The 15,875-nt window shown below is 39.9% G+C and overlaps 1 protein-coding gene across 6 annotated transcripts in view; it reads right to left on the reverse strand.

The window, feature by feature from the left end:
- Positions 1 to 15,875, reverse strand: part of TEAD1 (TEA domain transcription factor 1) — a 221,972-nt gene that overhangs the window by 42,797 nt on the left and 163,300 nt on the right. For 3 of the 6 annotated variants that reach the window (XM_034769977.1, XM_034769980.1, XM_034769981.1), the window contains 5 exons: positions 9,263 to 9,274; positions 8,004 to 8,138; positions 7,756 to 7,802; positions 6,510 to 6,571; positions 4,380 to 4,504 (listed from right to left, as the gene is read on the reverse strand). In XM_034769977.1, coding sequence (XP_034625868.1) covers positions 4,380 to 4,504; positions 6,510 to 6,571; positions 7,756 to 7,802; positions 8,004 to 8,138; positions 9,263 to 9,274 — 381 coding nt within the window. The remainder of the gene's footprint in view (positions 1 to 4,379; positions 4,505 to 6,509; positions 6,572 to 7,755; positions 7,803 to 8,003; positions 8,139 to 9,262; positions 9,275 to 15,875) is intronic. The other 3 variants (XM_034769979.1, XM_034769982.1, XM_034769983.1) reach the window with 1 other exon arrangement.

The following is a 15,875-nucleotide window of genomic DNA, read 5'->3' on the forward strand; positions in this document are numbered from 1 at the left end:
AGAATAATAATAATTCCATTATGAAAACGATATAAAGAGGATGTTTCAATGACATGGTTTTAACCATTCGGAAGTTAGAAAAGAAAATTCATTTATTTAACTCTGCCACCCTCAGGATGCTGTTTTTAGTTACACAATCACATACTATTTTCCAAACATACGTTTTCCCTACAACTTGGGGAGACACGTGCAACATCTTCTATTTCTGTGTAACATTCTGTGTACACCAGAGCCCATAAATCACTAATATACTAGGTATACAGTGAATAAGCCCAGGACTTCTATGCTGTACATCTTACAAGGCCGCATGAAGACAAAACCTACATGATGGCATACTCCTTTATTAGGAACTTCTTAAGAGGAGGCTTTCTTGAGAACCTCCATAAATACTTGCAAAACAATTAGGTCAACAAGTGTCATATTCTGACCTTATTTTCTCCACACACTGGCTCGCATTTCTGGGCAAGGTGTGGCTGTTGGAGGGATAGGTTTACCCCTCTGTCATGCACAGACCATTGTCTCCTTTGATTTGCAATGTCAGGGAAATAGAACTGGTTTGCTGGTGTGCCTTTGAAGATTGATGGAACTAAAGAGTTATCAGGCAGTCCTGAGAGATAAGACTGCCCTGACAGATCACTCTATGGGTTGGTAGCACTTCACGGTAAATTTTGGCCTCTGCTAGGGATACAGTAGTCCCTATTGACACCATTAACCATGAGATTTTGTTGGTTCATTTGAAAACCCTAGAAAGGGTGGCTGGAGCTGCTCTGGAGTGGCCCTGCTCCTATCTCACTAAGACAGCCCAAAGGAGAGCTGTGAGCAATCGTCCTCTGTGCCAAAGGTTCTCTTGCGTGGGTGTTGCAGGGATCTACACTGACACCTTTCCCGTACAGCGTGAATATGAAGCCCCTGGAAGGATTGATGAAGAGACCATGTCTGCACTGCATTCAGTATGACACCCCGCTCTATGAATCTATCACATCTGAGCCAGCCAGAACAGTGGAGCAAATTACCCGTTTAGATGGAACTGGGGCTTGAATGAGAGTCTTCTTTCTGTGAGTCTGTCTATGTGAAGCTGACATAAAGTTGGTGGGTTGAGGGAAACAGCTGGAAACATTGGCTGCACTGCTGTCAGCACCCTTCATTGAGGAAGTGTGACTGCCATTTGCAAAACAGGCTTGCAAGTTGGGAGTGGTGTTGGATCTTGGATGCCCGGTAGCTGCTGCAGCCAAGAGAGTTGCAGAAGCTGAAGCTAGTCCAGAATGCTGCATCCCACTTATACATTGGGAGCAGGAGCACTTTATAATCAGTGCTCTGTCATCTGCACTGGGGCTCCCATTAAGTTTCCAGATGGAATTCTACATAATTTGATTTTAATCTACAAAACCCTAGATGATTAGGGACCTTGTTACCTGAGAGTCCACTTTTCTCCTCATGACATACAGCCACCAATGAGATCAGCAGAGGCACTTGGGTGGGTGCTCCCTTGATATAAAAGACAGGAAGCTGCTGACAGTACGTTGTCTGAGAAGGGTCAATGACTTTGGAACTCATTTTCACCCTGGTGTTCCAGAGCCTGGATTTATGCATGCTGCCAGGGGCATCTCTTTTCCCAGGCTCTTGAGGAGGGGAGTAAGTTGTTATATTTATGGGCAGTCCTCTTGAATGTTTTTAAATTATGGTATGCGTGCTCAGAGCACAGGATGGGGGGTCTACAGATATTCTATCTCTAAACATTTAAGAAAAATAAAACATTCAGCGTAAATATACTGCGGGAGTAATTCCACTGAGTTCATAGTCTCTAAGGTCAGAAGGGATCACTGTGATAATCTGTGCTGACCTCTTATATAACACAGGCCCGAGGGATTCCCTGAAGTAATTCCTATTTGAACTAGAGCATCTTTTAGAAAAACATCCCTTCTTGATTTTAAAGCTGCCAATGATAGAAAATCCACCACAACCCTTAGTAAGTTGTTCTAATGGTTAATTATCCTCACTGTGAACAATTTGCACCGTATTTCTAGTGTAAATTTGTCTAGTTTCAACTTCAGCCACTGGATCTTGTTATATCTTTGTCTGCTAGATGGAAGAGGCCATTATAAAATATTTGTTCCCCACGTAGACACTTATAAACTGTGATCTGGTCACCCCTTAACCTTCCTTTGTTAAGCTAAATAGATTGAGCTCCTTGAGTCTGCCATTTTAAAGCATGGTTACTATTCCTGTAATCATTCTCATGGCTCTTCCCCAAACTCTCTCCAATTTATTAACATACTCCTTAAATTGTGGACACCAGAACTGAACACAGTACTCGAGGTGCAACTACACCAATGCTAAATACAGGACTCCCTACTCCTACTCAGATTCCCCTGTTGAGACATCCAAGGATCGCATTATAGCCCTCCTGGCCACAGCGTCACACTGGGAGCTCATGTAACTCCAGAATCTTTTTCAGAATCACTGGCTCCCAGGATAGAGTCCCCCATCCTGTAAGTACAGCCTACGTCATTTGTTCCTAGATGTATACAGTTGGCCACATTAAAACACATGTTGTTTGCTTGTGCCCAGCTTACCCTGCAACCCAGATTGCTCTGTATCAGTGACCAGTCCTCTTCGTTATTTACCATTCCCTCTCAAGGAAGTGATTCTTGATTTACACTGGGGTAAAGGAGCTCATAGTCTGACCCCAAGAGTGTATTAAAGCCACTGCATTAGGCAAGAACATAGAAACGAGGGTGCCACTTTTTTTCCAAACGAATAATGGAATTGATGGAAAGCATAACCAGAGGAATAAAAAACCAATAGTATAAATATACAAAAGTTAGTGGAGTTACTCTGGATATAGACAGGTGTAATTGAGAGCAGAACTGTCCCTATCTCTAAACACAGACATTCCAGTTAAACCAGCATGCCCAAATAGAATAGTTAGCAACCCAACATATGGCCATATATTTTAATATCGCACTGCTGAAATATATTGCACTTTTTAGTTTAATGTTTCTCTGTTTTAAGGATTCCTTTGATGTATGGTTGCTGTACTATGTCTCTGATCTCCATTATGCAGTGTAAACACTCCCTTGATAACATCACCTAGCTATAGCCCATAAATTCTATGGTTTCAGGAACAGAATTATAAACACCACATGACAGCTCACTCTACTCCAAGCTACTGTATTTTACCAGCAATTTGAAGAAGAAAGGACTGTCTATACCACATGCTCATGAGACTATTTGCTTTTCTGCAATAATCTCAATAAAAATTTTCAGTTCAACAACATGTTTTTCCACTGAAAACTGACACAAGCTCTTTTGATTCATGGTGTTTTGTGACATGCAGGAGGAGAGTTAAGCTGATAAGTTTTCATGGCAAAGACAAAACACAATGATTAATAATAGGAGCTACTTCATCAAATGAGCTCACTAATGGTTGGATTAAATAAGAAATAATACACCCAGCTCCATGGAATTGCCTGAGATTTTGCAGTGCAGAATCTAGATATTTTTTAAATATTGAATTTGGCATTGAGAAACGGACTGAAGTCAAAGCAAGCATCACATTTAGATCTTTAAATAGGTAAGTTGTACAAACTACTCAACTATTCTTGCTCTATTCATCGGAGCAGAAATTTAAACAAGTTTAAAATCAAATTAGGTTAGGAAGGTTTACTCTCAGCAAAAACTTCTTGTCCAAATATCTGTTCCTTAAAAAATATAAACTAGGTGGCTCAGTGGAATGATACACTCCTGGAGACTCAAACTGAAAGCAACAGGAGTGATTATGCTCTGTTCTTGGTAGCTAGAGAAATTTTTGCCCAAATCTCAAAAGCCTGGGTTTAGCAAAGCACCTAAGGACATGCTAAATTGTAAGCATGTCCTTAAATTATGTCCCTGTTCCAGAAACAACTTAAGCACAAGCTTATCTCTAAGTATGTGCTTAAAACCCATTGATTTCAACAGGAATTAAACACATGCTTAAGTACTTTGCTGAACTGTGGCCCAAATCACCATGCAATTTTGTATAACTGGACGATTGGGTCAGCAAGTCATTAAGATTGGACCAGCGATGAGGCACACTGACATAGCTATGTAGTGCCGCTTACGGTGAAGCTGAAAGGAGGCACTGAAAGGAGGCAAACATAACACAGCCTCTCACTTTCATTAGCAATAGCTTCTATAAAAAAGAGTTGAAAAGGGAAAAATAATCAGAGTAATATTACAGTGCATTGATCGGTGTCTATCAGCCTTGAGAAATACTGCCTCAAAGTGACATCAGTGCCAACAGTGGAAAGCATGCGGGAAAGACTAGAAATGGGTAGATACAACTAAGAAGAGCAGAGAACTATTTAAGTTTACTGGGCATTTCTTTGGATAACACCTACTGATTCTGGGTCTCTCTGTTGTTCAAGAAAAGCTGAGAATTCCACCAGTCTGAGTTTGGTTGTACCAATGGATCGACCCTGCCAAGCAGGAACTGAGGGTGCTGGAGCTGATGCAGGCTCAAACCCTGAAATACAAAGTATCATTGTTATGTACAACTCAATCAATTTCTCAACTTCCATTTTCTATATTAAATTTAACGAGGAGCCATAGGGCTCTTCTTAATTCAGATTTAAAAAAAATACTAAATCAACATGGATTTATTATTTGTGAAAGGTAAACAACATGGAAAGATGGGGATTCAACCTACTGACCATAGTATCAATGTGGTTGGTCAAACTAAGGATGGTGTGAAACAAAAGTGGAGCTTCCTTGATTTATTTGGCTAGCGTGTCACTGTATAATCTTTGCTTAAACGATATAATTAATTATTGTACACTTTACACAGCATTACAACTGACATTTCACTAGCAACATGGTCATTCGTAGGCAGCATGGTCTAATGGGAGTCAGGAGATCTGGGTTCTATTCCTGGCTCACCACTGACCTGCTGTGTGACCTTGGGCTTTCCTCTCCTGTTCCTCCTCCCACTCTTGTCTATTTACAGTGTAAGCTCTTCAAGGCAGGGCTCTTCTATGTGTTTGTGCAGAGCCTAGCACAGGGGGGCCTTTAAGCACTACTGCAATACAAATAATAATAAATAATTAATGTAGGGAGATGAATCGTAACTTAAAGTGAGAATAAAGGGTCAGTGACTTGACCCATTATGAGGAAGCATGTCTACCACCAGAACTGATTCACCACAATTAAAACTGTAACTGTTCTATTGCTTCAAATTGTGGAAAGTCACAAAAGGAGAAAGAACAAAGAAGGAGTGGAGCAACTGACCTGGGGAGACAAGACACCACAGAAGGTAAGGCAAAGATAATCCCCCAAGATTTGAAAATCAAGAAGACATTTCTGAAGTGGGTTCAGAGAGATGGACAACAAGCTAGTGAAGGTAAAAGAGGACTCAGGTAACATGTTTCTACTCCCTGGAATGGGAATCTGACTGTAATTCTTCTGCACCTCAAAATTAGATAGCGGAGATTTAGGAACCCTATATAAAAAGGGGAATTGCAACAGTCAAATATGAATATGGATTTCAGTAATGCTGAAAATTCTGGCAGTGTTCTAACAGTGGCAAGAAACAGATTCCAAAAGGAGATGTGAAAGACTAAAAGTTGAAGATGACTCATAATTTCTGGCTTCGGGAGCAACATTACGTAATTTAGGAAAAACGAGAAGAGAGTGAGATATGCAAGACCACAAAGGAAAGTTTTTACTCAGAAAGACGGCTAGCGTCTTTCAAGTAATCTGTAGTAGGAAATTATAATGTAGAGAAGAATGGATAGAATCGAGAACAGCCAATATATGAGAAATAAAGGGATGAGGAAGTTTGGTGAGGGACACAGTTTGTTGTCATTTGCATAGAAATAATGCCCATTATTGGAACTAGCAATGAAATGCACATGAAATGACAAATAGGGGGAAAGGTCACAGACATAGTTTTGGGCAATCATAGCCTCTTTTGCTCCGATGGATAAGGCTTCTACCAGACTAAGGAGTAGCTAGCAGAGGAGAGTGCTGGTGGCACTGGCTTCTAAACTGAGATGCTCTGGAAGAAGAAAAAGATCAATACCGGTAGTGACATGTTTTATACTTTGTAGGACTGAATATAAATTATTTTGGTATAATTTTAGCTCTGATTTTAAGTAAATGCAATTTACTTTGCATGAGTGAGGGAAGCAAGATTTAGCCCTTAAATTGCAGTATGCAACCCATCACCCATTCTGTTCTTCACAAGTCATTTTCTTGCATCATATGAAATACCACCAGATGATATACTTTAGTGCCACAAAAACTGCTGGCATGTGTGACAGTGCTGGGATTAGGAGTCCCGTTTTCCTATCTAAGCAGTGACTTTTCTTCATAATTAATCGATTGCTTGTCCACTGATGTCTGGAAGGGACATATGAGACTCTGGACACAGATTAGTGGGCTCTGTAGGGCTCAGAAACGAACACAACACACTCATTACTTTTCCTTATGCAATTCAGCTCTGTTTAAAGGAAGCTAGAAAATGAAGTTACCTGAAATGGGAGCTGTGACTGTTGGCTGAATAGGATAGGCCTGCTGAACGAATGGCTTTACACTGGAATAAATAGTTACACAAAATCACATACTATACAATTCACAGTTCATTCAGTTCGTTATATAGCACAAGGAAATACATTGTTAATAATCTTTATGCACACAGATGTCTCTTTCCTGGTAGTCATATTTAAAAAATAGTCAACAAATAGGTTATGAAGCAAGAAGGGGTTATCCCAAATGTAAAACAGAGCCTGATTCACAAGTTATGGGGCTTGACAGTGTTCACTTAGGTCAGTGGTTCTCAATCTATTTGCCATTGTGGGCTGCAGATGCAGCTCTCTGTGTGTTATGTGGACCGCATCCACATAATATATATATACCTGTAATGTAACCATAATATACCTGTATGGCCCTGAGGATGTCACATGGGCCACATGTGTGCTGACTGGGCTGCAAGTTGGTTGAGAACCACTGACTCAGGTAGTAGGGAAGAATAATTCCCTCCACTGCAGAAATTACTGGATAACAGTAACAGAGGTGCTTCTGTTAGATGATCATAACGGTTGCTTCTGGCCTTCTGTGAATCCAAACCCCACTGAATCCAACGGAAAGACTCCCACTGATTTCAACGAGCTTTGGATAAGGCCTATAATGAGAGCTGGGAGGAGGTATTCCACAGATCACACTTTCCTGTAGGGCTGGGGCTCAATACGTCAGGTTTACAAGTCTCTTCTCTACATGAAGTTGTTGTTACCAAGATGCCATGCAGCTTCAAACCCCACTGAACGGGGCTAGGCCTTTCATCTAGTTGTGGCTCACGTGAAGTGGTCATTCCCTGCCCTACAGAAAAACAGATGTCTGAGCTATCTTCCCCTACACCTCCCTTCATGTCCTGTATATATTAAAATGAGTGAGGTAAGATTTGTGTTGGAAACACACATATACATACACACAACACTATCATATACTTGTTTTATAGTGCAATTCTATACCAGAGGGGGATAGGGGTGGAGAGAGGATTATTGTCCACAGTTAATATTCAGCTTCTGTCTTATGGAGTGTTATCACTTGTAATGTTTTAACAGGAGCCATACGAGCTATTGTGACTGAAAAGGTTCATATAATTGTCTAATCTTCTATTTTCATCTTGCTAAGTATTTGCCTGAATAATATCCTCTGGCAGCGAATTCCACTGACTAGTTATATACTGCATATAAAAGCATTCTTATTTTTCAGACTTACTCTTGTGAGGATCCCGGCTGCCCTGTTTGTATCATTCCTGGCCAAAACTAGAGGGGATGGGGAGAAAAACAACTTTGTAATTGCCTTCTTTGTAGAATAATTTCATACATTTATACACAGAATTACTTATTCATTTTGCAAACACAGATGTAAGTACAATTTGCGCATAAATCCATTGATTTAGCCTTTATTTCCTACTGATCGTTGTTAGGAAATAAACTTTTTATTGGCATCAGTTAACAACTTACCCCAGGTGCACCAGGAAACGTAGGACGGGGAATTCCTGGCAGGCCCAACTTGTTGTGTATAGCAGTAGCTGATACTATCTGAGCGGATGACATTGCTGCCATGTGCTGAAGTGCCTTGTCCTTTGCAGTCTGATCCTTTAACATGACAATTACATGGATTCTTAAAACATTTGGCACAGCAAATCCTATTAAATAAGTGCAGCTACAAGCACGTAAGCCAAACTTAAAAGGCCACAGAAAACAAAAAATAGAAAACCATGCAGAAAAATATAGCATGAAGGCTAAAATACACTCGAACTTCCTCAAAGCAAAAAGCTCCTCTCAGAGATGCATGGCAGAGCCGAACTCTATCAGTCTGCTCTCCTGACATGCATGGAACTCTGGAAGAGCAGATTGTTCCCCAAGTTCTGCAAATCGGATCCACATAGGCAGATCCCTTTGCAAATGCAGTGCTTCCCTGACTTCGTCTAAGCTGTCTTCAATAGAGGTCTCCCTGTATGGCTCTGATTGCAGGACTGGGACCTATGAGAGTTGAGCTCAACCATGTGGATCTGAGAGAATTTGCCCTTAATGAAAATTTTTAAGGAGAACACAGAATTACAGTCACTTGTGAACAGGGCATTATTTCTCTTCATGTTTACAGATAGACAAACATTTCAAATTCTGGTATCCAATATACATATATATATATATATATATATTTAAATCATCACAGAAACAAGGAAACACATTTGATAACTTCCAATTTGAGAAATTTCCGTTAATAATTTACAGTGCTTCCAAAAGAACAACAACAAAAAAAAACGTGCTTTCAAGCACAGAGACCTTGCTTTTTAAAAAAAACTGTTTGATTATAGATTTAGATAAGTGGATGTATTAGGACAATAAAAATAGGCACACAGTAAATTTTGTTACTCTATGGCCAGATCCTGGTTCCTCATTTGTAAATATTGTATTAATAAATGCTAATGTTTAGGTCCACGACTTACAGTGAAGGAACACAAGCAATAATAGGCAAGTTCATTTTTACAAGCAAAGTAGCAAGCATGCTGGTAAGGGATGCATGCTTTTATATATGGTACATGAATGTGCATATATGTCCCTCTAAAGCTTATATGTAGTAGTATTATAGGTGAGCAGTTTTTCCTTTGAATAGCTCCTTTAGAAACAGCACAGGCTGAGAATACAGTAAAAGCTAGCCAAAAAATCTGCCAAGCACAGCTAATGTACATAATACTTGGTTTAGTTAAAATACTTACCATGCTTGTTACCTGGATACAATAACAAACAGTTTGTTAAAATGCTTGTGTATAACAGAAGATTTTTAGTAAAGTGCTTCACAGTGTAATAAGAGACAAAGGAAGAGCTGTTTGCCCAATAGTACATATAAAGTATAAACAAATACATAATTTTCACCCTGGGACTAATTCATCAAAAGATAATAAAAGTAAAAACACTCGGGGAACTAAGCTCTTCTCCACAGCAGACCTTGGGTGACGGGTACTGGCCCTTCAGCATGTTTCCATGGCCTTGGTGGGATCCTATGGAAGCTCCTCTGTTGGATGGAGCTCTGTATATTTTGGCCTCTGCTGGTTTATAAGGTACCTGACGGCAGGTGGAGCAGGGGAGTCTCAGCAACATTCTCCCTTCCACACCCTGCAGGTTTATAGGCAGAAATCCAATCAAATGCTTCTTGAAGCAGCATTAACACCTGTGGACCCATACATAACTGCTCCTGCACAGCCACAGGGGAAGCAGCTGAGAGCAACAGGGTTCCCGTAAAAGCCAATCTGACAGGGAGAAAAGGACAGTGGAGCGGCTGTGTAGGGGACACAGGGACTCTGAGGCTCCTGAGGTCTCAGGAGATCTGCTGATTCAAAAGGCTGACTCCACTAACAGTCCTGCACATTGAGAAAGAATCTTCTGACTGAAAACTCTAGTAAAAATATAATATGGCCCTCAGACAACATGTGTGGTATCCTTGATTTCTGACTTGGTGAATTTAGATTTAGGGCCTAAACCTGAAGCCTTTACTCAGGCAAAACCACCACTGAAATTCTGAAATTAGTTGGTTTGAAAGAACCAACAATTTCCTGCACAGCCTCCTCTCTAGGTATGATATATCCAGTGCCTTCACATAAACAATGCAGCCAATTCATGGACTTAATTCCCAAATATACATTGCTCTGCTGTTACACCTCTACCCCGATATAATGCGACCCAATATAACACGAATTTGGATATAATGCTGTAAAGCAGCACTCGGGGGGAGGGAGGGTGCTGCGTGCTCCGGCGGATCAAAGCAAGTTCAATATAACGCGGTTTCACCTATAACGTGGTAAGATTTTTTGGTTCCCGAGGACAGCGTTATATCGGGGTAGAAGTGTATATGGAATTTACTCCTCTGTGAATCTAAACTCTACTGGGGGTTAAATATTCAAATGCTCTGTTTGGGATATAAATGCCTATCTGGGCATTGCTCAAGCCCACAATGAATTATGCTCTTACATACAACCCCAAAAAAAAAAGCTTTAAAGATTTCTATTTTCCTACAGGAGTTGCACTTCAGAGGAGCAAGTCCAGAAATAGCACCTGTGATTTGCCTTGGAGATAGCTACCCTTTACTAATGATACGTCTGACACTCGTGAGTTGCAGGAGCTGTCATAGGAGCTGTGCAATGGAGAGAAGATTTGTTTAAGTTATCGTGGGGGACGAGAAAGGGTCATTCTAAAAAAATCTGATTGTGAAGAGCTAAATGTGTATATATATATACACACACACACACACACGAATAATAGAATGTACTGTTGCTATGTGCCTTTAAACACTCTGCATTTCATCCCAGAGGCGCATGCCTTTCTGTAGTAGCAATGCATTTCAGTCTCTTTGACTGGTTTTTGAATTCTGCAAGGCTGGAAGACAAGATCAGCACAGGCAATGCAAGAATAGCCCCGAGGGCAAATGTCTCACCAAGTTATAAAGGTCTATATAAGTTCTTTAACTGGTTTCAATGGAGCCATACAAATAAACATTAGCTGAGAGTCTGACCCTAGTTTAGGATTCTGAGTCTCTGGTCTGGTAAAGTTTTTTAGTTGGTCAAAAAGGAAGTTTTTTCAGAGTTAAAAAATTGCCTGGCTTAACTTCTCTTTCATTTCAAAATCAAATACAAGTAGACAAGAGGCTCCGATTTCCATTGGTCCCGAGCACACATAACTCTAGCGGAAGTCAGTGAGAGCTGCAGCTGATTGACACCTGTAAAACTGGGCCCAAGAAACTAGTCTTCCAAAAAACTGGAATAAATCTCTATTTTAAGGTTAATTTTTTACTTGGATCAGAAAATGAAGCACTGGCCATATTTACCTTAGGAACATAAGAATGGCCGTACTGGGTCAGCCCAAAGGTCCATCTAGCCCAGTATCCTGTCTACCGACAGTGGCCAATGCCAGGTGCCCCAGAGGGAGTGAACCCAACAGGCAATGATCAAGTGATCTCTCTCCTGCCACCCATCTCCACCCTCTGACAAACAGAGGCTAGGGACACCATTCCTTACCCATCCTGGTTAATATCCATTAACGGACTTAACCTCCATGAATTTATCCAGTTCTCTTTTAAATGCTGTTATAGTCCTAGCCTTCACAACCTCCTCAGGCAAGGAGTTCCACAAGTTGACTGTGCACTTTGTGAAGAACTTCCTTTTATTTGTTTTAAACCTGCTGCCCATTAATTTCAATTGGTGGTCCCTAGATCTTGTATTATGGGAACAAGTAAATAACTTTCCCTTATTTACTTTCTCTACATCACTCATGATTTTATATATCTCTAACATATCCCCCCTTAGTCTCCTCTTTTCCAAGCTGAAAAGTCCTAGCCTCTTTAATCTCTCCTCATATGGGACCCGTTCCAAACCCCTAATCATTTTAGTTGCCCTTCTCTGAACCTTTTCTAATGCCAGTATATCTTTTTTGAGATGAGGAGACCACATCTATACGCAGTATTCAAGATGTGGGTGTACCATGGATTTATACAAGGGCAATAAGATACTCTCCGTCTTATTTTCTATCCCCTTTTTAATGCTTCCTAACATCCTGTTTGCTTTTCTGACTGCCGCTGCACACTGTGTGGACGTCTTCAGCGATCTATCCACAATGACTCCAAGAGCTTTTTCCTGATTCGTTGTAGCTAAATTAGCCCACATCATATTGTATGTATAGTTGGGGTTATTTCTTCCAATATGCATTACTTTACATTTATCCACATTAAATTTCATTTGCCATTTTGTTGCCCAAAAGCTTAGTTTTGTGAGATCTTTTTGAAGCTCTTCACAGTCTGCTTTGGTCTTAACTATCTTGAGCAGTTTAGTATCATCTGCAAACTTTGCCACCTCACTTTTTACCCTTTTCTCCAGATCATTTATGAATAAGTTGAATAGGATTGGTCCTAGGACTGACCCTTGGGGAACACCACTAGTTACCCCTCTCCATTCTGAGAATTTACCATTTATTCCTACCCTTTGTTCCCTGTCTTTTAACCAGTTATCAGTCCATGAAAGCACCTTCCCTCTTATCCCATGACAACTTAATTTACGTAAGAGCCTTTGGTGAGGGACCTTGTCAAAGGCTTTCTGGAAATCTAAGTACACTATGTCCACTGGATCCCCCTTGTCCACATGTTTGTTGACCCCTTCAAAGAACTCCAATAGATTAGTAAGACACGATTTCCCTTTACAGAAACCATGTTGACTTTTGCCCAATAATTTATGTTCTTCTATGTGTCTGACAATTTTATTCTTTACTATTGTTTCAACTAATTTGCCCGGTACTGACATTAGACTTACCAGTCTGTAATTGCCGGGATCACCTCTAGAGCCTTTTAAAATATTGGAGTTACATTAGCTATCTTCCAGTCATTGGGTACAGAAGCCGTTTTAAAGGACAGGTTACAAACCATAGTTAATAGTTCCACAACTTCACATTTGAGTTCTTTCAGAACTCTTGGGTGAATGCCATCTGATCCCGGTGACTTGTTACTGTTAAGTTTATCAATTAATTCCAAAATCTCCTCTAGTGACACTTCAATCTGTGACAATTCCTCCAATCTGTCACCTACAAAAGCCAGCTCAGGTTTGGGAATCTCCCTAACATCCTCAGCCGTGAAGACTGAAGCAAAGAATCCATTTAGTTTCTCCGCAATGACTTTATCGTCTTTAAGTGCTCCTTTTGTACCTCGATCGTCCAGGGGCCCCACTGGATGTTTAGCAGGCTTCCTGCTTCTGATGTACTTAAAAAACATTTTGTTATTACCTTTTGAGTTTTTGCCTAGCCGCTCTTCAAACTCCTCTCTGGCTTTTCTTATTAAATTTTTACACTTAATTAAGCAGTGTTTATGTTCCTTTCTATTTACCTCACTAGGATTTGACTTCCACTTTTTAAAAAATGCCTTTTTATCTCTCACTGCTTCTTTTACATGGCTGTTAAGCCACGGTGGCTCTTTTTTAGTTCTTCTGCTGTGTTTTTTAATTTGGGGTATACATTTAAGTTGGGCCTCTATTATGGTGTCTTTGAAAAGCGTCCATGCAGCTTGCAGGGATTTCACTTTAGTCACTGTACCTTTTAATTTCTGTTTAACTATCCCCCTCATTTTTGCATAGTTCCCCTTTCTGAAATTAAATGCCACAGTGTTGGGCTGTTGAGGTGTTCTTCCCACCACAGGGATATTAAATGTTATTACTATTTCCAAGTGGTCCTGTTATAGCTACCTCTTGGACCAGCTCCTGCACTCCACTCAGAACTAAATCGAGAGTTGCCTCTCCCCTTGTGGGTTCCCGTACCAGCTGCTCCAAGAAGCAGTCATTTAAAGTACCGAGAAATTTTGTCTCTGCATTTCATCCTGAGGTGACATGTTCCCAGTCAATATTGGGATAATTGAAATCCCCCACTATTATTGAGTTCTTAATTTTGATAGCCTCTCTAATTTCCCTTAGCATTTCATCGTCACTATCACTGTCCTGATCAGGTGGTCGATAATAGATGCCTAATGTTATATTCTTATTAGAGCATGAAATTACTATCCATAGAGATTCTATGAAACATGTGGATTCACTTAAGATTTTTACTTCCATTTGATTCTATATTTTCTTTCACATATATTGCCACCCTCACCCCCAACACGACCTGTTCTGTCCTTCCGATATATTTTGTACCCCGGAATGATTGTGTCCCATTGGTTGTCCTCAGTCCATCAGGTTTCTGTGATGCCTATTATATCAATATCCTCCTTTAACACGAGACACTCTAGTTCACTCATCTTATTATTTAGACTTCTAGCATTTATATACAAGCACTTTAAAAAATTGTCACAGTTTATTTGTCTGCCCTTTTCTGATGTGTCCGATTCATTTTTATGTGAATGTTTCTCATCTGATCTGGCCCCTAGATTATCCTCTTCCATCCTCTCCTCCTGACTAAAACCTAGAGAATCTCTATTTTAGCTCACTTAAAAATAAATAAAAAATTGCAACAGCATGTATAGCCACATCAATGGCTAACCAATACAACAGTGATCACTTTGTCCATCAATGAAATGCAGACATTTCTGGGGTGAAACACAATAACTGATTAATAATACATAGCAACAGTCAGAACAGTTTAGGCAGAAAGTGAAGAATACTATATCCAATTAAAATAGCAGGGGGAATTTAGGCAGGCAGATTACAGTAATTACCCAAATTGGAATTTGGCCAGGACACATGGCCTACTCTAACAGAGAATGCCATGGGATCTTTAATGACCACAAGGCGTCAGGACCTTGATTTTACATCTCATCGAAGACAGAGTGCCTCAGTTATCAATTTGGAATAGCCCTACTGAAGTCAATGAAGTTACAAATATTTACACTGGGGAAATGAGAGTAGGATTTGGACCAGAATATCCAGCAGCACAATTTCCTTCAGTGCTGAGATATTGGTTCAGTGTAGACTCAGAAGAAGAGGTTCCCTACAGCATTATTAACATTCATTCTTGCAGCAGCTTAAGGTATTTCTTGGATGAGTCCCACCTGGTACTGACCTGCCCTGACCCTACTTAATTTATGAGCTCTGATGGGATTACTGCTGCCCAAGAATGACACTGAAGTAAATCATGGATTTCATTTTTAAAAATCCTCTCTTCTTTTTCTCCCATTACCAATTTCTTGTATTTTGTGATGTATAGTTAGAAGCACTAGACTAGATTTAGAGCTCAGCCATACCAGTAAAAATCCGGAATTCTATTGAAATCACTAGATTTTCCAATGAGCTTGGTCTTGAATTGGTCTTGCAATTTTTAGCTTACTGTCTCCAATTTGCAGTTATAAGCCTTTTGAAAGATTTTGTGTGCTTGGGTGTCTCTGTGTGTGTGTGTGTGTGCGCACACACACATGGACAAGGGATAAATTGTCAGAATCTAACAAATTGATTATACAGCTTTTAATGAATCAGATCCCTGGTGTTTATGTTATACACATTATTTTGGAATGTGGATCACTGTCACATTAGCAGAGAACAATTCTCTAGAATCATCCATTTTACATCCAAATTACAAATTTAAATACATTAAAAGAAACATAGGGTAAAACAAGTTTTACATAATCAGCACATTAGGATTTTTGCTTGACTTTCTTTTAATCCAACATAAACAGCAGAATAATCAATCAGTTTACTGTAGTTCTACTAAAAGAAAAAGGATCTGTTATCCTAGAATGATAAATGGGGCTTTCAATACCACATTGATTAGATGGATTTGAAAAAATATCTAAGACATAAGAAAATTAAGGGCAACAAAAGATCATGTGAATTCAAAAAGCCTTAAAACCTATCAAATGATTTTTTAAGACAA

The sequence above is a fragment of the Trachemys scripta genome, chromosome 4, assembly GCF_013100865.1.
Source record: "Trachemys scripta elegans isolate TJP31775 chromosome 4, CAS_Tse_1.0, whole genome shotgun sequence".
In the NCBI taxonomy this organism is placed as follows: domain Eukaryota; kingdom Metazoa; phylum Chordata; order Testudines; family Emydidae; genus Trachemys; species Trachemys scripta.